This window comes from Peromyscus leucopus, chromosome 5 (assembly GCF_004664715.2).
Source record: "Peromyscus leucopus breed LL Stock chromosome 5, UCI_PerLeu_2.1, whole genome shotgun sequence".
Classification (NCBI taxonomy): domain Eukaryota; kingdom Metazoa; phylum Chordata; class Mammalia; order Rodentia; family Cricetidae; genus Peromyscus; species Peromyscus leucopus.
Window position 1 is genome coordinate 30,161,950 of NC_051067.1, and position 21,377 is coordinate 30,183,326.

General features: G+C 43.0%; 1 protein-coding gene across 3 annotated transcripts in view; it reads right to left on the reverse strand.

The window, feature by feature from the left end:
* Positions 1-18,002, reverse strand: part of Ripk1 (receptor interacting serine/threonine kinase 1) — a 33,185-nt gene extending 15,183 nt beyond the window's left edge. Inside the window, exons 1-6 of one of the 3 annotated variants that reach the window (XM_028881299.2) lie at positions 16,706-18,002; positions 10,782-10,992; positions 9,942-10,098; positions 6,246-6,383; positions 4,178-4,406; positions 1,668-1,817 (exon numbers count right to left, since the gene is read on the reverse strand). In XM_028881299.2, the coding sequence (XP_028737132.1) occupies positions 1,668-1,817; positions 4,178-4,406; positions 6,246-6,383; positions 9,942-10,098; positions 10,782-10,945 (838 nt within the window). In that variant the 5' untranslated portion in view covers positions 10,946-10,992; positions 16,706-18,002. Of the gene's footprint in view, positions 1-1,667; positions 1,818-4,177; positions 4,407-6,245; positions 6,384-9,941; positions 10,099-10,781; positions 10,993-11,535; positions 11,922-16,411; positions 16,570-16,705 lie in introns of those variants that run through there. The other 2 variants (XM_028881317.2, XM_028881322.2) reach the window with 2 other exon arrangements.
* Between the last annotated feature and the right edge of the window lie 3,375 nt (positions 18,003-21,377).

Below are 21,377 nucleotides of genomic sequence, written 5' to 3' on the forward strand. Positions count from 1 at the left end.
TGCTGAAGGAGAAAGTAAAGAAAGTAAAGCTTCACTCAAGGTGCTAAAATGGCAAACTGGAAAAATAAACCACGTGATGAATGACATATGGGTAATATAATGCCTAGAATGTCCATGAAGACCATGCAGAGAAAAACACTACAGATGAATCAAACTAGAATTCTAAAACAAGTTCAAGAACCTACCTAGAGGCAGGAAAATGCTACAGTTTGCATCTTGAATGACCCCCAGTGTGTGCCCTGGTCTTCAGTCCGCAGCACTGTCAGGAGTTGTGGGATCTTTAAGAGGTGGGGCTCTAGCCAGGTGTGGTGGTGCACACCTTTAATGGCAGCAACGGAAGGCAGAGGCAGAGGCAGGGGATCTCTGAATTGGAGGCCAGCCTGGGCTACACAGTAGCAGAGGGTGCGACTCCAGTTGTTTTCTCACAGAAATACAATAGCATGATGCTCTGTATTCCCAACTGCCTTCTACTGTATTCTCTGCTCCTCTGCTTGGCAATTCACACACTCCTAGGTAATCTAGGGGATGAGGCAGGTGCAAAAGTGGGCCAAACACCACATCTCCTTCATTTCCCTCAATTCCAGGGCCAACCTAAATGGCAGAATCCATTTCTAAGAAGATACTATACCAAGAAGATTCGAACCAAGGGGAGGAAAATTAGGTGAAAGACGCTAGAAATAGTAAGGTCCAGTGTTTACCAACAGATGAATACACAACTATCTATCTACAGAATGGAATATTATTCAGCAATAGAAAGGAAATTCTGGCACATTCTACACCATGGATAAACCTTAGAGACATTATACTCAGTAAAACAAGACAGATATGGACAGAAGTACTGTGTGATTTTTGCTCATATGAGATACTTAGGGCAGTCAAATTCAATAGAATCTGTGACTGCTAAGGCTGGAAAAGAGAAAAAGGGACGTGGAGTAACGCTTCCTGAGTACAGACTTGTACTCTGGATCGAGGAGTCCTGGAGATGGGTGGTAGTAAAAGTTGCTGAAAAACAGGAATGGACTTCACACCACTGGACTGTATACTTACAACAGCTAATATGGAAAGCATTACATGCACTTCAAAACAGTAAGAATGCTCATCCCCAAAACTGAAGAAGAAAATGAAGAAGCCCGTGCTTTGGGGAAGGGTAGCACCTTTTCAGTGACAAGATGCTCGAACTGGGTGGAGCCAGTCTGAAGCCACATGTGAAGTGGTACTCAAAGCATATTCCTACCTGTGATGACTGATGTTCATTGTCAGCTTGACTGGATTTAGGGTCACCCTTCTAGGTGACTCTAGGAAACAGTTCTAGGTGTGCCAGTGAGGGTATTAAGCAGGGAAGACCCATCCTGAATGTGGGCAGTGCTATCCCATGGGCTGGGACCTTGCACCGAACACAAGAAGAAAGCCAAGTGACTGTCAACGTCTTTCTCTCTCTCCTTCCTGACTCTAGATGCGATGTGGCCAGCCTCCTCCCACTTGCTTCCATGCCCTCCTGCCATGGTAGACTGTACTCTTGAACTAAGCCAAAATAAACACTTTGCTCAAGTTGCTTGTCCTGTATTTTGTCACAGCAACAGGAGAAGTAACTAAACTACCGGTGTCACCTTACTGAAGAGTGTCAGCATGTGAGATGCATCCTAAACAGGCACACAACCCACTCTTACCAGGAAAGGTTGGCCGGTCTTCTGGGTCTGTTTGCCAACACCGCTCCATGAGGCTGATGACCTGCCTTGGGCAATGCTCAATGATGTCTTCCACCTTTGGCCTGTTTCCAGAGTTTACACAGATCAAGAGCTGCTCAGGACAGATGGCATCTGCAAAGAGGGACGAGCTTCAGTTGGGGCTCTCAGTCCCAATCTACTCCCAAGCAGAAAGATGACGGGACCTGGGCAATACTGCCATTCTGTCCCTACCTAGTGTATGCTTTTCCCATGGCTGTCTCACTCCATAGAGCAAGAGCCTTGTGACAAGGAGTTAACACAGTCTACTGTTGAGATGACAGATGAGGTTTTGACTTTGGTAGATGAGAGACAAAATTAAAAACAAAGCTACTTTTTCACAGAACAAACATAATGCATGGGTAAAGCCAGGGCATTCCCCAGAGTTCAACACAGAGACAAAAAGGGATGGCCTGGGATTTAAGAAGCTCAGTTTAATGCGAGTGACTTAAAATAAACACCGAAGATTGATACTCTAGTGCAAGTATGAGGGGTAACACAATCATGTGGAGAAGAAGGTCAGAGAAGATTTTCCTGAGTCCAGAACATGAGGAGTTTTCAAGGTAAAGAAGCAGGAAGGAGGACTCCTGAGGGGGCTTCCTAGCTAGGACGGCAGGAAACTGATAGTATGGCAATGACAGAAATCATAATGCATCAGTGACCTGTGCCCAGGGTAAGTGGGCACACGGAGATGAGGGAGAGGCAGAGAGAAAGGTGGAGAGAGTAGTCAAGGCGGAACCACAAAGGGCCTCACACTTTACACTGAGGAACCCAAGGGCTATGGGAGTCTTTGAAGGATTTTAAATAGGCAAGGTGGTCCCCTCTACCTTCCAAACTTTGTATTTCCTTGATTTTTATTTTATGTGTATGGGTGTTTTGCCTGCACTATGTCTGTGCATCACATGTATGCAATGCCTATGGGGCCAGAAGAGGGTGTCAGATACCCTGGTACTGGAATTACAGACAGTTGTGAGCAGCCATGTGGGTGCCAGAAATCAAAGCTAAGTCCTCTGGAAGAGTAGCTAGTACCCTTAACCACTGAACCATCTCTTCACCCTGTCCCGTCTGCCTTTTAAGATGACGACCAACCATCCTGGCTGTTTTATGATGGTGAAAAGCTCAAAGATCCTGCAGCAGAAATAAGGAGGGTCTGAACTAAAAAGGCCAGTGGGGACAGGGAGATGTTCATAGAATTCATATTTGTTTTTCTGGCAGTTCGAGGGCTTGAACCCAGGACCCCACACATGCTAGACAAGCGCTTTAACATGGAGCTCTATCCCTAGCTGCTGAATTCAGGTTCTGAGGTTTTATTGGCTGTGGGAGACGGGGACAAGGGTGAGTCTCAGTTGATGCTAAAGTTGCTTATTGTGCAACTCAGTATGGGTGGTGAGCACAGGGAGCCTGAGAGAGTGGGGATAAACCTGGAAGCTTGTTTGGGTGTGCTGCTTCGGAGGTTCCTGAGGTACATGTGTTGGTCTAACACGCTAGTGGCTATCTTGGTCATGGTCAGGGACTGAGGTTTAAGAGCATCAGCAGAGATGAGGATCCCTGATCTGCTGGTGTTGATAATCAGGAAGGATTCACAGAAAGGAGCCATTCCTTTTCATGCTTGACCAAACCCAAGGATGACTGTTCCCCTAAACAAACAATCACTCACTCATCTTTACATTCCCAACTGACTGGACTGCCCACAACAGGTAAAGAAAAAGGCTCATTCACAAATACAGTCAAAGCATGGGGTGTATACCTGGTAGTATGAAAGGCCGTCCTTATTCCAGGAAGAACCCTGGAGTTTTACAGCAACTCCCAAGCTAAGCTATCTTATAAAGGTATCTATCCAACTGATGAGTTTATCCTAAACTGAGATGACTAGTTCAACAAAAGTCTTCTGAGTACATCCACGCATAGTGTGTGCATGCGTGCGTGTGCGTGTGCGTGTGCGTGTGCGTGTGTGTGTGTGTGTGTGTGTGTGTGAGTGTGTGTGTGTCTGCTAAAGACACAGCAGTGAATAAATCAGATGTGGGATACTATAGAAAGCAATTAAATGAATAGTCATAGACTTTTAACAGAATTCACTAAAGGCCACTATTTCATGTGAAAGTTTAAAAAAATTATTACATTTCAAGAATTTAGTGTGTGTGTGTGTGTGTGTGTGTGTGTGTGTATTAAAGAGAGAGAGAGACAGAGATGGAGGGAGGGAGGGAGGGAGGGAGGGAGAGAAGAAGAGAGGAAGAGGGATAGAGAGGAGATATATCTACACGCCACAGTGCATGTATAGAAGTCAGAGGACAACTTTTGGAAGTCAGTTCTCTCCTTCTCCATCTAAGTCCTGGAGCTTGGACTGAACTCACGCTGTCAGGGTTGGTGGTAAATGCTTTTACACACTGAGCCATCTCACCAACCCGTATGTAACAGTTTTGATTTCTATCAAAACCCGACATCGATAAATGTCTTACTCTCGTAGGGCTCCTTATTTGCAAATATTGCCCAAAGTACAATGCCAAAACTGTACACGTCTGACTTCTCCGTGGGCTTTGCGTTGATGTCATTCAGGTGTTCGGGTGCCATGTAGGAGAGGGTGCCCCCATTTCTCTTGGAGGTGCTGTTCACATCCCTCTGCTTGTTGTGTTCCTCCTTAGTTAGTTTGCTCCAAGTCTTAAAGGAAGCCACACCAAGATCCGCTATCTGCAAAAGAGGTGGGGCCAACAGAACTTACTGCATGAAGGCTACAAGTAAATGAAGCTCGGTATTTATGAAATCAAATTTGAGGACTATCCAGTACACGTGTGTCACAATTTTCTAGTTATACTGGGTCTATCTAGAATAATTACCTCTCAATAGACTCTCATACAAACTTGGAGTGTTCATGGAAAATTCTGGCATCTCAATTATATTTTTTCCAAAGTTTTTTTTTTTTTTAACATTTATGTATTTATGGGGGAGCCACATATGCCAAGATATGTGTGTGTACAAGTCAGAGGACAACTTTCAGAAATCCCTTCTCTCCGTTCACCAAGCTTTGAACTCAGGTCTTCAGGCTCAGCATCAAGTACCTTTATTAGCTAAGCCACCTTGCTGGGCCCTTCACATCTAATTTTTAAGCAATAAAAAGACTGGGGACAAGACAACAAAACTGTGTTTGTGCTAATTTCTCATTGACTTTGCATATTTTTTGTTTTTGTTTTTCTGGGGAAGATGGAGACTGGTTACCACACCTTCTATCTATGTGCCCAGTAGCATCCAGAGGACCGTGGCTGTGTTAACACCTTCTATGTGCCCAGTAGCATCCAGAGGACCATGGCTATGTTTCCAAGCATCCCAAAGCCACCCAGAGGGTGAGACTGTTGCTACTATTTGTTTTGAGTTGGCAGCCTGAACCTAAGAGAAAATAGGATGGGGAGAAAGAAATCGAAACACACGTAAAGGCAGAGAAGTTAGACACAGAGCAAACAAGGAAGTGACAGGTTGAAATGGCAGAGCAGGAGAGTACCGGAAGAATCCAAGGGGAAGTTCCCCTTCTGTCTCTAAGAAGCATTTGAGGAGGAGCTAGAGCATGTGCTTACCTGCTATTCACAGGTTTTAACCCAGAACATAAAGGGTAAGCTGTTAATTGAAAGAATGAACAGTCTTAAAAGACACTGGGACTAATGGCCGACTAAGACACGAACAGTGTCTGCTGTGGATCTTACAGGCAGGTCCTGGTTTTTCCCCAGTGCTACATGTTTTCAGGTTCTTCTTGTTTCTTGTTGGGGTGGCTCTGGGATGATACCCAGGACTCTGAACCTGAGTTATCTATTCCCATTTCAGGTCTCCAGCTCGCATTCTCGCTGCTAAGATTAATGTGCTGCTGTTTCCCTTAGCTAAATGTAGCCCTTGAAAGATGGGTGTCCCTTTTCTTACTGTTTAACAAAAAGAGCTTTCAAAAGGAAATTGATTTTTTAAATGAAAATAGAAATAAACAAGAAAATAAACAAGATGTCAAAGCAGAGGTCTTTGCTCTGGGGTGCCAGACTGAGCCCCAAACTTCGGATGTGTTAGATTATCTGAACCACACCCCTAGCTATATAAAGTGGAGAATTCTGAGGCCAAAATGGCTATTGACTCCTGCTATAACTCTTCAGCCATTTCTGAATTCTAAGAATATGCTCCACACACTTCCATACTCCCTTTATCTCCAGGATGGAGAAGTCTCAGTCATTAGAGTTCCCGGGGAAAATGATGAGCAGACAGTCCCTTCCAGAATGAAGACAGCAACCCTTGATTGCTTCCATGTCCCAGTCTAACCAGAGGGAAACAAAACCCAGGAACCAGGGATGAGACTCTATTACCACTGCATCCTTAGTTATCTCCCGAGCCAATCAAGCCACACCTGCCCTTTCATATCATGGCAGCCTTACAGCAGTACCAGCCTGCTCAACGCTGAGCTAGGTCCTCCTTGATCATGATCACCTACAGGAATGGATTTCCAGTGGAAAATTCAAACCATAATTACCCAACCTTCTCAAAGTCTAGGTTGTGGATTACCTTGATATGAAAGTCACGGTCAACAAGGATATTTTCAGGCTTCAGGTCCTTGTGTATCACACGTTTGTCATGTAAGTAGCACATTCCTTCAATGGTCTCCACAATTATTCTTCCTTTTACAGAAAGCGGGACACTGATCTGAAACAACACATTAAGTCTATGAAATGGAGAAATAATCTAATAGGTAAGAGCAACCACTCCATCCAAGATGGTGGGATGTGAGCCCAAGGTTTGTGTAAGCAGGCTTCTCCCATCAGGGGGTCTGCAGCACTGCTGTCCCTGGGAAACAAGCCCCTTTCAAGAAAGATTCCATTCCAGGGCTTACAGGGTATTAATGCTATATTTTATTCAGTGCAAAAAATAAAACAATTCTATGCCAATCTGGATGCAAATAAAAATACTGGGGTGCCTTGTCCAGCCTTAATAGAGGGAGGTGCCTAGTCTTACTGTAACTTGCTAAGCCAAATTTGGTTGATATCCTTGGGAGGCCTGCCCTCTTGTGGAGAGAAAGGGAGGAAAAGTGGACAGGGGGAAGGGAGCTTGGTAGAAAGGAGGGAGTGGGGAAACGGAGGTTGGAATGTATTAAAAAATAAATAAAATAAAAGACAAGGAAAAAGAAGCCATGAATTAGAGAGAAAGCAATTGAGGGGAATTGGGGGAGTACATGAGAGGTACTGAAGGGAGGAAAGGGAATGAGGAAAATGATGTAATTACATTTTATTTTATGTTTTTCGAGACAGGGTTTCTCTTTGTAGCTTTGTGCCTTTCCTGGAACTCGCTTTGGAGACCAGGCTGGCCTCGAACTCACAGAGATCCGCCTGCCTCTGCCTCCCAAGTACTGGGATTAAAGGCGTGCGCCACCATCGCCTGGCAACATTTTAATTTTTAAAAATAAATAATTTATAAAAGAATATCCTGAGACTGCTTGATTTGTATCCACTCTACGATCCTTTATGTCTAGTACCTTATGTAATAAAAACCTCATGTTTAAAAGAACATGAAATCAAGTTCATTGCAAACAATGACATCTATTATTATTACTATTATTTCTATTTCTACCACTACTACAAAGATGGCCTCTAAAATGATGTCTAGATTATCTGAATGAACAGCAAAATCCACAAACATCTCCATGGCATATTCATGTGATATGACATTGTTATTTACATTAAATATAATAATGCCAGGGAAACAGGAATGTGAAATGACACTAAGAGAAAATAAGTATAGGGAAATACGTTCACACTGCTGACAGCTACATAAGCATCTCTGCCACACGCACGATTCTAAAACTATGCTGGGGTCCATCGGTTTTGGGTTTTTTTGTTTTGTTTTGTTTTGTTTTTTGTTTTTTTTGTGTGACCTGGCAGCAGACACCTTAGATCTTTGTAGAAAGAAACTCAGGTCACTCTTAAAATTATACTCTATTTATATCAACTTCAATGATATTATTTTAAAAAAATGCATGTTTCTATTTAGTAGTAAATTTCAGTTTTTCTCAATATAAGAACCAGCTTACAAAAGAATGATTCCTAAAAGTCAATGTGTGTTTGTTACTGGTTCACAGGAAAAGGTCAAGGTGATGGAACTTAGATTTTCAAGTCACACCAAATCACAGTCTTCACACCATCTGTGGTGGTTTAAATAGGTAGGGACCCCATAGACTCATGTGCTTGAATGGATGGCCCATTGGGACTCACACTATTAGGAGGTGTAGCCTTATTGGAGTAGGTGTAGCCTATTGGAGGAAGTGTGTCACTGTGGAGGCAGGCTTTGAGGTCTCATAGGCTCAAGCTACGCCCAGTGTGGCACAGTTTCCTTCTGCTGCCTGCAGAAGCAAGATGTAGAGCTCTCAGCTCCTTCTCCAGCACCATGTCTGCCTTCATGCTGCCATGCTTCTCGCCATGACAATAATGGATGGACTAAACCTCTGAAACTGTAAGCCAGCCCTAATTAAATGTTTTCCTTTACAACAGTGGCTGTGGTCGTGGTGCCTCTTCACAGCAACAGAAACTCAAGCTAGGACACCATCTTTATCCACATCATGCTGTAACTTAACCACGGCATCAAGAGCTTGACCACCACAATATAAAAGACAGTAGAAGGCTGGGTGTGGTGGAACACACCTAGAGTCTGATACTGAGGAGGCTGAGGCAAAAGGATCACTTCAGCCTGAACGTTTGAGAGCAGCATTGCTATCGACCTTGTTTACAAAAATTAATTGATTAACTAAAAATAGCAGCAGAGATCTATTCCTCTCTTCATTGGCATACTTTCAGGAAAGCCTTGTTAGCAAGTATGATTGTCCCCCAACCCAACCTCTTCTTGCTTCTCTAGGTCCTAGACTTTTCCTGGGGCCTATCCTGTGAAGATTCTCATTGGCTGAGCCCACAGAATGTCTTCCATCATAGATGATGTATCACTGGATCAAAATGCCTATTTCTGTCACATGGCTGATCTTACCTGGGTTGGAGGAAGAGAACCATCTGGTCAAACTACAATGCCATGCATATCATCTTTTACCCTTCCCACGGGTGTTCATATTTCTGAGAGATCTGATTTGGCAGTTGTAAGGTGTAGGGAGATGGAAAGAGGGTAAATATTTGCTACAAAGGCAGCCAAATGCTTCAGCCCCTTACATGCAATCTGTGTGCTGGCCAAAGCCGTTGACTGGCAGTTCCACAAATTGGCATCCTCTGACTCCTTCACACATGGCATTCTCTGTGCCTGGAACGCTTCCTCTCTAGTTGTCTTCTTCAACTTGTCCTTTCCCACTTAGTTAAGGTTGGGGTGGGCTCCTTGCCTATGTTTCGCAGCAGGTGACTATGTGCCTATCAAAAACCATCACATCATCTGCTCACTTGCCTTGTCCACCTCTTGCACTTGCCTGTGTTGTATCAGCTATGGGCTCCTGGAGAACTAGCACAAGAACAAGACTTAGCTCCTAATAGGTACAGAAACTTTAGAACTTATCTAGTTTTCATGAGTTCCATTTTTTCCTGTTCTTAAATTTTATAGTGCTGTGGTTTATATTCTAGATTTAACATAGTAACTTCTTAAATGGTCTAAAAGTACAGTCACTAACATTCCACCTTTTCTTACAGTCAACAACAGTGTACACACTTTTCTTAATCACTATCTATTGTTTATAACATACAAGTTTTCATCAATCAACCCAAATTCGTTATCACTTACACTGACTACATGTAAGAAGAAGACGATTCTTCGGCAGAGGACAGGATTAGAGAAAGGCTAGGAAGTACAGTAGAGAGTGACCTTGCAGTGGAGACACAGAGAATTACCAGGGGCCTTGAGGGGTGGGGGAGAAGACAACCTCCAAGGAGGGGAGAGGCACAGATATAAGAGGGACTAACTTTACAAAGTCCCAACTAAACTAGATGTGGTGGCACACACATTTAATCCTAGCATTTGGGAGGCAGAGCCAGGTGGATCTCTGTGAGTTCAAGGCCAGCCTGGTCTATATATTGAGTTCCACAACAGCCAGAGTACGTAACAGAGAGACCCTGTCTCAAAACAACAATCACAAAAACCCCAACAAACAAACAAATAAAACAAAAAAGAAAGAAAAAGAGAGTCCAAATCACGGAACAAAATTCCCAACCAGAAAGCGACAAAGGAACCCCCACAAGCAGCCAGATCTGACTGTCAGCACAGACTGCTGTGAGTGCCACTGACCTCGGCCTTCAGCACATGCATCAGGTTGCCCTTCTCCATGAACTCCATCACCAGCGAGTAATTCCCTTCTTCTAAGATGATGCCCAGCAGCTTCACGACTCGACTGTGTCTCAGTCTGTGCATCATCTTCCCCTCCTCCAAGAGAGCCTCATTGTAACTGTGGGCAGGAAAGGCAATATGCTGAGCAGGGCAGGGCAAAACCTTCTACCCAGGTTCCTAAGAAGCCCCACTGTCCTGCCGTGTGTCAGACTGCAGACAACTGTCACAGTCGGGTCTGTTCTGTCTCCTCCAGGCAGTCAGGTCCCAGAAAGCAGAGGCTTTTTCTCACCTATATGCCCCCTCCAGCCCCGTCTTAGGAACTGGTAGTTGGGTGCTCACAACACTCAAATCAATAAATTAATAAAAAGTGCAGCACAGACCTGGCCTGAAGAATACAACAAAAAAAGGCACAATTCTCAAAGCTGGTCTGAGGAGGGGAGAAGCCCTCCATTGACTGCCTTTTACAAGGTTGCTGGGACTTTGTTTTGTACTGTCCTTTGTTTTGTATTTCAGGTTAGGTGTTTTCACCCATGGCCCTGTTTTCTGGCTCCCTTGTTACCCAGGTTTCTGCTTTAGTGATGTCTTCCCCATACATTTCTCAAGCACTAATATCTTTCCATTGACCCCAACGTCCTCACCCAAAACAACAGTAAGAGTTATGGTCACCCCTCACATGGCAGTGTGTCAAGTCTCCCAGCAGATGAACCTCATTTAAAACTCCACGTGCTTAGCCGCATAGTGGCGGCAACTACTTTCTGTAGGCGGCTAGGTAGGGCCTACCCATGTCTGTTCCCGACTCACTCAGCACGGTTGGGCCCTGTGTACACCTTTTTCAGGATGACAAATCCATGACTTCTGTGGAAACACAAGGACACCTTCCCAAAGCCTCCACTGTCGAGATCTTTTCTCTCCAGCAGGTCACTGGATGCCATCTTGATGTTGTCCAAGGACATGTCTGGTTGCATTTTGAATGCTCAACACAGCACTACTGGTTCTTGCTTAGTGCTGTGTCCTATAAATAAAACAGAGAGGCCATCTTAGGGCATGATTTTAAAAGACCACTATTTAAAAAACAAAAACAAGACACACACACAAAAAAAATACCACATGTTGCCAGACATGGTGGCACATGCCTGGAATCCCATTACCTAGGAGGCTGAGTCAGGAGGATTGAAGGTCTGAGGCTAGCTTGTACTCCATAATGAGTTTAAGACCAGCTTGAACAATATAGTGAGTCCTGTCTCAGAAAACAAAAAGCCCACAAAGGTACCACATACGTGGTGTGCCTTTGTTTTTATTGAGGATAAGTATAATCTGTAATATGAGCTGCTCAGCTAAGAGTTACAGATGACTGTGACTTTTATTCCAGTGGACCTTTCATTTCTGGCAACATGGAACACTAGATAAATTTTAAAACATTCTGCCACAAAGAGCTATGCATGTCAGATAACATAATTCGAGCATCCACTGAAATTCAGAGTTTAGTATATAGTAGAAAAGGCCAATTTCCAGGAACAAAAAGCAGACTCAACACTGGACAAGAGTAATGCCTCACATGGTGGCAACTGTACCAGTGTGGCCCTAGATGAGGAGAGGGGTGGTATTCAATGTAAGAGGGCTGGAATGAGGCCTTCCTGTCACTGGACCTCCTCGGCATACTACTTCTCAGTGGAAAGATGGACTAGAAAAAATAAAAAGCATGAATACATGTGTCTAGGACCAGGAATGAGGTGTTTAAAAAGATTCTCTGTGAACTCATAACCTTGAGCCACCTCCAAATCAGTTTGGGCTTTGATTTCAGATGATCCTGGCCATTCTCTTTAGGGCAGGGTTCTCCAAACTAAGAATGTTTATGTACAAAGAGGTCATCTTCTGATTATAAGGTTAAAGCCAAAAAAAAAAAAAAAAAACCCTTCAAGGCAGGCTAGACAGAATCTGTCCTCTCCCATGATTACTTCCATAAACTCCCTTTCCAAAGTATAAATAACACAAATTCCCTATGATCTAGACCCTGTGTACATAACAGTACTAAGCACTGGGTGAGAACCTCGGGTAACTAGTCTATTAAGTAATACTAGGAAATAAATATGTCCCAAGTAAGTATGAGCAAAATTAGGGACTGGAAGACTATTAAAGAGAATAACACACTCTGAATAGGAAGATGTGAAAAAGAATGAGGACTTTAAGAGACATGCTCATCTCTGCTGAGTGGCATTCCGTGTTTCTCAGAATGAGGACTTAAAGGAGAGTGCTTTGGAGGGGAGGCATGGGGCCACAGTGCCAGGATGAGTGTGGCAGCTTCGCTGGGTTCAACATCTTCCTGACCACCCACTCATACAACTGCAATGACCAGTCTTGTTACAAACAATGGCTACTCAACACAAGCAAACTTTATTCCCACTTTGAATGCTGGGAAAAGAAGACAGAAAACTCCAAAATAAGGAAGGTAAAATAGAAAGAGACGGAAAGTAGTTTATGGGTTACAGTACATTCTTAATGAGTACTTAAAAGGTGAAATAGTGACCAAAGAGAAAATCCAGGAGGCCTAAGAAGTGTACAAAGAGCATATCCAAGGTGACATCTTTAATAAGAAGGAGTGGAACTATGATGGTCATCTCCCATGGAAGTAAAGGCTCTTCCCAAGGGCTCCGTCATTCCTGTTCAGAGTGGAAAACACTCTGAAGACCTAAGACAGTCAATGGCATTAAAAGTACAGAGGAGTCCTCTTAACACTGTGTTAACAGTTTTTGATATTTTAGGTGAGAAGTCTTTATCTTAAAGTTATTCAAGGAACAGATAATATCTTACAAGCATGGGCTGCCTGTGATCTTGTCTAGTGGCCTGTGGCAGAACGCTTAGGTAAGCGAATCTCCTACACTGTACAGAGGCTCCCAAGAGGACACCAGGATTACAGCGCAACTGATATCAGACAGACATGACAAATGATCTTCTCCATGTCTCAGGCATTGCCAAGCAAGAAGACTGGCAGCGGGGCAGAGGCAAGGAGAGGAGGCTGCCCAGAGGAAGGCGGAAGGCAGAGGAGGAGCGAGGAGGTGCTGGAGGCTTGCTAGCAGAAGTCATTCATGTGCCTTGTGACTTTAAGGAACTTACTTAGTCTCAATTTCCTCATCTGTGAAAGGAAATGACAGCTCATCTTGGAAGTGGCAAGGAATGTATGAGAAAATAACACATGAAAATACATTTGCCCACTTAATGGCTATGGCCACAGTTAGCCCTGCTGTTTATGTTTATCAACGCCGTGGCTCTGAGAACCCCACTGTGTCACTGGGCCTGGGTACACAGGTACATTTCCAAGTGTACAAAAAGCACTTCCAACATGATGTCTTTAATGAGAAGGGATGGAACTACAATGGCCATCTCCCATAGAAGTAAAGGCTGGTTCGAAGAGCTCTGCTATCCCCAAGAAAATGTTCTCTTCTGAGTGAAAAGCAGCCCTAGAGTGCTACTGGCTTACATGTTGAATTAAGACTGATACACTGAATTGAGACTACCCAGCAACTAACAATCTATGAAAATAAAATTGGGATAGTGTGAAGACAGAAGGGGTAGATGTTAACATGTGTTCCAGGCCCGATTCCTTATTTCCTATAGATGCTCTAGGGCATGTGGACCTGCCTAGTCTCCCCAGCTCACGATGTGCGCCCCTCCCCAGCCACAGTATTTTAAATCCTAGTCAGGAAGCCTAGAGGTTGCTGGTCTGCCAGGTGTCCATGCACTTTCATTTCCTGGAGGACCCATCTTAAGACTTCCTGTTTTGAGATATTTACAGAGTTGGACTTCTCTCCTCAAACAGATATTTTAAAATTGTTTCTAATGAAGTTTACAGAGGCAAAAAACCAAAACCAAAAAACCTGTTTGGCCACTATCCCCAGTGCCTACCAGAACCAAACGTGGCAAACAATTGTTAAGTACCTAAAAAAACTTTTAAAGAACTATTTAGTTGTTAAAGAATAAAGGATATAGTTAAACAGATTTTAAAGTATTTATAAAATAGATTATATGGCAATTTAATAGGGAAAAAGGCATAGGGAAAGACACCAAAATATCCACCACCAAAATATCCACCACCAAAATATTCACCAGCATCTTAGTTACACTGTAGGGAAATGTTTACTTTCTTCTCTATACTTTTAAGTCAGGGTCTTGCTGTGTGCCTGGGCTGGCTTGAGATTTGTGATCCTCTTGCCTCAGCTTCTGGAGTGCTGGGATTACAGCTGTAGCTCACCATGCCTGGCTCACCTTTATATTTTTAAATTACATTTTCTATAATATCAAGGATTTCAAAAACACTGAATGTAAGGTAGAAAGCCAGATAATCAAAACAGGCATGTTGACCTGTTTTTGCAAGTCATAGCTAATTTCAGCTAATATCATGTCCTTTTGAATGGGGTTTGCTAATGCTTTGTGATAAATGATTATCAATGCACAACCACAGAGAAGTGAAAATTTCCCACTGAAACGAATCAGAAATTCCAAGAAATTTCAAAATTAACCCTGGCAAAATAGGTCTACGTTATATAATATTGTTTGAGTTCAAGCTTACTTAATGAGTTCCAGGCCAGTCAGGACTACACAGTGAGATCCTGTCTCAGGAAATGTGTGTGTGTGTGTGTGTGTGTGTGTGTGTGTGTGTGTGTGTATACAAACACATGCCCCCTGTAATGGCTGGACTCCCTTTAAACCCAATTAATTTTCTCTTAATTTTTCAATGACAATCATGTACAATAAGAGCAGGGGACAGAGAATGAGAGAATGTCACTTGCTTATTGTGGCCCACTTCTTCCCTAACAGAATTCTGACTTTACTCAGGTATGTGACATGATCAGAAGCCATCTCCAAGGTTCTTTAATTAAAACAGCCTGTGCTTTGTCTCCAAACAGGGCAATGAAAAAGGAATCAAATCACCAACCAAAGACAAAGTTGGAATAAAATTTAACGAAGCATGATCAAATACATTTGCACATTGTGACCTGTGAAATAACCTTATCGGGACTATTTTCAATTTACAAATAAAGAAACTAAAAGTTGAGGTTAATTGCTTCACCTGCAATGAACAGATTCAAACCTTACCCCTTTTCTCAGACTTCCATTCTCAGTTCTCTAATAATGCTACTTTTCTAGAAAGGCAAATAATAACTTATCTTTTGAAAACTCCAGATGCTGGTAACACCCCAGATGCAAAGACCAAATGTCTTTAATACAGGCACCAAGGAGGCAGAGGCAGGTGGATTTCTGGGAATTCAAAGCCAGCCTGGTCTTCTACATAATTAGCTTCAGGACACTAAGAGCTACATAAAGAGACTCTGTCTCAGCCAGGCATGGTGGCGCACACCTTTAATCCCACCACTCAGGAGGTAGAGGCAGGCAGATCTCTGAGTCTGAGGCCAGCCTGGTCTACAGAGTGAGTACAGCCAGGACTACACAGAGAAACCCAGTCTTGAAAAACAAACAAAACAAACAAATAAACAAACAAACAAGATCAGTATTATCAATGTCTTTATAGTAAGCGACATCTGCCAGAATAATATCCAACCAAAGTGTGGGAAGCTGTACTTCCGATTCAATTCCCAGATTCTATTGGTGATATTAACATGTCATAGATTAATAAATAACAGTACCATGCCCAGTTTGTAAGTTGTTACCTTAGGCATATTTCTTAATACAATTCTGAAGGCTTAACATTATATATGAGGCTCAAAACAGGAAAGAAAGAGAAAAATGAAAATTAAAGTTGGTAATTGTTACTGTTGTTTTTCACTAATACAAACAAATTTCATTTTAAACAGGGCTAGTTCTCATTTTTTGTATACAGGAGAGCCTTAGTAGTGTCTTCCCAGTGGCTACAAAAGTACATGACTAAGTCATTACATCTCAAAGTTCATGCTGCCATTGAGTTTTCATGTGTTAAGAAAGAATTAATAGCATTCTAAAGACTAATGGAGTTGTGTGGAATTTATTGATTAAAATAGCCTCACTCTTTGCCACAAATAAAGGAGCAAGGAAATCAAATGGCCTGCAAGAGACAATGAATGAATCACCTTGGACCAAACCATCCATCCTCAGGAGGTTCTCTCTATTCAACGCTTAGGTGAAGAGGATGTGGCTTATCTTCTTCATAACCCAGAGAGGATCTGCAGCAATCCATAAAAGCAAATGCTACTGAGGACCAGAGAAATCTTGGATATTTGCCACTGTTCTCTCGCTGAGGTGGTGGATCACTCAATTGCCAGATCACCTCTGAGATAATGATGAGAGCTACTGATTGCTCTGCAACCTCCTGCTGCCCCAAGTACACCAGAAATAACTCTGTGAAGGGTTGGTAGGGCCAGGAATATTTACGTAACCTTGCTAGCGCACTAACACGTCAATAACCCATCACCCCCACCAAAAGAATAGCAAGAGAGAAACACCTGTCCTACAGTCACACCATAACCGTGGCCACGGCGCCGATGTCCACTTTCCGTCGCGACTTGAGCTAAAACCAGCTGAGAAAGGCTCCCACCTCCCGCTAGAAGACTGACAGCAAGTGCCGCGCTTTTTCGACTTCCGGATTTGCCGGCGGCCCCGCCCACTACCGGGTTTCCGGAAGCCAGGCCCGCCCTCTGGCCCACGCGCTGGAATCGCGCGGCCCCCGCCCCTTCCGGGAAGCAAGCCGCTGAGGAAAGCTAGCGGCGGATTCCGCCGCAGCTTCGGCGCTGACTTACCTCGGGGTTACTTTCCTTTCCCTCAGCCGAGTCCCCCGGCCTAGGTGAGGAAGGACAGGCGGTGGGTCTCAGGAGCTGCGCCTCGCCGTGGCTGCCCGGCCAGGACGGCTCCTGGGCCCTGACGAGGACGCGACCGAGCTCGGCGCTCCAGCGGCGCCAGGCTCGCCGCCGCGGAACACCCGCGCCGCGCGGCCGTTCGACGCCCGGGAGGTGAGCGGCACCGACACCCGCGTTCCCGAGACCGCCCCGGGGGCCGCTCGTCCTCCTCTACCGAGCTCCGCCGGGTGGGGCGGCACTCCGCTGCCTCCGCCTCTGTCTCCGCCTCTGCTCACGCCCCGGGGCGGTGAAGCGCGCTCGGGTGCCAGCCTCCCAGCTGGGCCGTGTGAGCTCCGCCTGGCTGGCACGCCGCGTTCGCACGTCGATCCCGGAGGCCTCCCCGCGGAAAGAATCGCAGCTGTGCCTTGCTTTCCAGCTAGTTCCGAGAGAGCCCTTAAATAGAGGTGATCCTAGCTGCTCGGTCAGGGCGGAGTCAGCTTGGCCCGCCGGAAAACCCCGAGATGGAGAGCCGGCGAAGAAATTATCGTTCATCCGCCGCGGCGGGCTGTCGAGGAAGACGAGATTATTTTGTAACCCTCTAGAATGGTAATTGTGAAATCTCAAGCCAAAAAAAAAAGTGTTACTAACTGGTGTCAAGAAGTTGCACGATAATACACGATCACTTATTGTCAAAAGATAGTCGAGACGGAGAGCAGACACACAACCACCACCTTAAGAAAATTCACAGCCCTTTTAACAGATACCTCACCATGCAGATAAGCATTAAAAAGATGCTTAATGTCATAGGACATTATGGAAACTCAACTTTGACGTAAAGTACTCAAAATGGCCAAATCCCCAACATTCACAAATGTAAGGAATGTAAAATGTTACTTTTATGGTTCCTGTATGACTTAGCAGTTTCACACACTGTTATGTACCCAAGTGAACATAAATCTAACGTACAAACACATGTACCAAAGTTGGTTTTTTGTTGTTGTTGTTTATTGGGGGTTGTGTGTGTGCAAAACTGCACATATGTGAAGGCCAGAAGTCCACCTCCAGTATCTCCCTCTCACTGTGCACCCCCCTCTTTTTTAACAGACAGGGCCTCACTTTACCTTTCGCTTGTGGAGTAGGCTAAGTTGACTGGCTAGTCAACCTCAAGAACCTGCCAGTCTTTGCATCTCTGGCATTGGCATCACCATGGCCAGGTTTTTTACACTGGTTCTGGGAATTGAATTCAGGTCCATTTTGTTTGCAAGCTTGTTGAAGGGTTTTCTTTAAGATTTTTGTTGTTGTTGTTGTTTTTGAATGTGTATACATGAGTGCAGATTCCCCAGGAGGCCACAGAAAGGCATCAGGTTTCCTGGAGCTGGAGTTACAGGTGGGCTGTCTAATGTGGGCCTGGGAACTAAACGGGTCCTCTATAAGAGCAGTATGTGCTTTTAACAGCTGACTCATATCTCCAGTCCCTCTATCTGAATTAATTTTTAAGGGTTTATTTTATATGTATGAGTGTTTTGATTGCATGCTTATGCACCCGCTTTTATGCCTGGTGCTCATAGAGGTCAGAGGAGGGCATCGGATTTCCTGGAACTGGAGTTATGGATGGCTCTGAGCTACTATGTGACTGCTGAGACTGAAACCCAAGTCCTCTGCAAGAACAGTCACTTACCCATCTCTCCCAGTCCTGTATCTGAATTTTTGCAGCAGCTTTGCATAATTTCCAAAACTTAAATGAGTTACTTTTCAATAGCTATAGTAAACAGAATACTACTTAGCACTAGAATGAATTTTAGAATTAAAGAATTTGGTGTGTTTTTTGTATATTTCTAAGAGAATTCAATCTTAAAAAAACTACACAATATAATTTCAAATATGACATCCTCAATGAGGGAAAAATATGGAGATTCTACAAGGCCAGTGGTTGCCAAGAGTTTTTGGGGAAGAGGGATATATAAGTAAAGCATAGGGAATTTTTTTCTTTTTACAGACTGAAACTATTTCATCTGACTACATGGATACCTGTCATGGCATGCACTGACTGGTTGGGTACTCCAGAGAGGCAGGACCAAAAAGATAGATAGAAAGATAAGAGTAGATTTTTTTTTTTCTTAAGGGGAACCAGACTGTAAAATTATAGAGACTGAAAAGGCTTGTGTGGGTCTATAAGCTGAAGACCTCATGTTGTTGGTAATGGTTCTTTCTTAAACTCAGAATTAGAGAAGCTGATGATGTGCCTTTGTGGTGTATTGTTAGATTTTATTACTGTTAGCATCTTACTAGAACTAACTTAACAAATTATAAGTTAACTTGAGAGAGGAGGGGAGGGAGGAAGAGAGAGAGAGAGAGAGAGAGAGAGAGAGAGAGAGAGAGAGAGAGAGAGAGAGAGAGAAGTAATAGTTCTGTACTACCTGAGGTATCAAGCATTAACTAGGCTACTTGAAATGCATACCACATGAATAAGGTATATTGATAATCCCTATCTTCTCCTTTTTTTGCTTTGTCTTTCTAGGAATTTATCAAAGTTGCTGATCTCTTAAATAAAAGTTAGGATTTTGTTTTCTATTTTCAGGTTCATTGACTTCTCCTATCTTTATTATTTCCTTCTGTTTGTGGTGGCCCTGTCCTTTTCTTTATTTGTTAGTGTTGAATTATAGTTTATTGTTTTAAGACTTCCTTTTCTAATAAAAACATTTTAATGATGTAACTTTTTAGTCTTCCTTTACCTACATCTCAGTTGATTTCATAGATTTTATTTTTTACTTTTACTCAATTAAAATAGTGTCAAGTCTTAGTTTTGACCCATATTTCATTGGTAAGTATGTTATTTGCCTAGTATGTAGTGATTTTTTTTTTCTTTTGAGATAGGGTCTTACTATGTAGACCTGGGTGGCCTTGAACTCAGGGATTCACCTACCTCTGCCTTCTGGGTTCTAGGATTAAAGGTATGCACCACCAACCATCCAGGCTTCCATTATCTTTTTAGTGGTTTCTAGTTTAGTTTGGTATTAAAGTAGAACATATTTTGTGTAATTACAATTCTAGATGGCTACAATCCAGGATGAATGTTCCCCGTGTCCCTGAAAACCATGTACATTATGTTTTGCTGGGAAGAGTATTCCATAAGTGTCAATTGGATCCAGTTGGCTCATGATATTACTGTTTTTCTGCTTATTACTGATGAGGAAGCTGTAGTCAATCTGAATTGCTGCTCTCTTCTGGACTACATGGGATGGAAGATATTTCAAGAGTTGGTCTTTAATTTTTAGGCTTTTTAAAAAAGATTTATGTGTATGAGTGTTTTGCCTGCATGTATGTAAGTACACCACATGTATGCACTTATCACAGAGTCCAAAAGAGGGTGTTGGGTCCCCTGAACTGTAGTTACAGATAGTTGTGAACTGCCATGTAGGTGCAGGGAACCAAATCCTGGTCCTCTGCTGGAGCATCAAGTTCTCCACTCCTGGTCCATGTTTCCAGCCCTGTCTTTAGATTTTATTAGCTTTTTCATGATAAATTTTTGGAGTGTAGATTGTCAGTTGTATTATGGTCATTGTGTTTTTCAGTTTTCAAAGTTGTGCTTCTTTTTTATAGTCTCCATTCCTTTACTGGGGCTTTCCACTTTTCCATTGTTTGATAGCCTATTTGTGACTAACCGTTGAAAAGTTGTTTTTGTTTTTTGTTTTGTTTTGTTTTTGTTTTTGTTTGGGGAGCTAAACAACATAATTTCATTGTCTCACAGTTCTAGATGCTGGAAGTCTGAAATCAAGATGTCACAGGGTTGGTTCCTTTTAGAGTTTCTGATTATCCCAGTTTATGGTGACTTTGGGCAGTCCTTGATGTTGCTTGCCTTTCAGCTATATCATTTCATTTCTTTTGATTCTTCCTCAAATGACCTTTTCTTCTGGATCTCGCCTGTTTCTCAAATCCTCTTCTATATCCTTGTAGAATGACATAAGTCATTGAATTTAGGGTCACCATAAGTACGGGATAGTCTCTCAAGATCCTTAATTACTCCTGTAAAGATTCTCTTTCCAATGTAGTCAGTTTCTCAGTTATTGGAGGTTAGAACATAATCTTTTTGATAGGACACAGTTCAATCCACCAATAAGTATGCACTACTTAGAATTTGCAAATTTTAAGTGTTTAGTTTTGACAAATAGACGTAGTAGCATATCTGCCACAGTAATCATGATTCAGAAAATCTCCCAACAGCCTTAGGAAGTTCTCCACAATTTTATAGTCTCTCTTTTTCACCCAGTCCCTGGTTACCAAAGATCTTTCTATAATGCCCAATAAGTGAAATATAAATACATATACCATATTCCATCCTTTGTGTTTGGCTTCTTTGACTTAGCAGAGTGCTCCTAAGAGTCACCCACGTTAAGTGTATTAGTGGAATTAATAGGTTTGGAAATGTTTGAATGAACTTAAACATAAGTTTCAGAAATACTACAGTAATTACCCTGCTCTTCAGCTCACAGTTGTAAACATTTTGCTATACTTGTGTTGTCTTTATCTTATACTTCATCTTCACACATTTTGCTAAACCATTGCCTAAATCACATCTTGCAAGGACAAAGATCTTCTATTGTAGCACGTTTATAACTGCTGCAATGAATGTACTGTA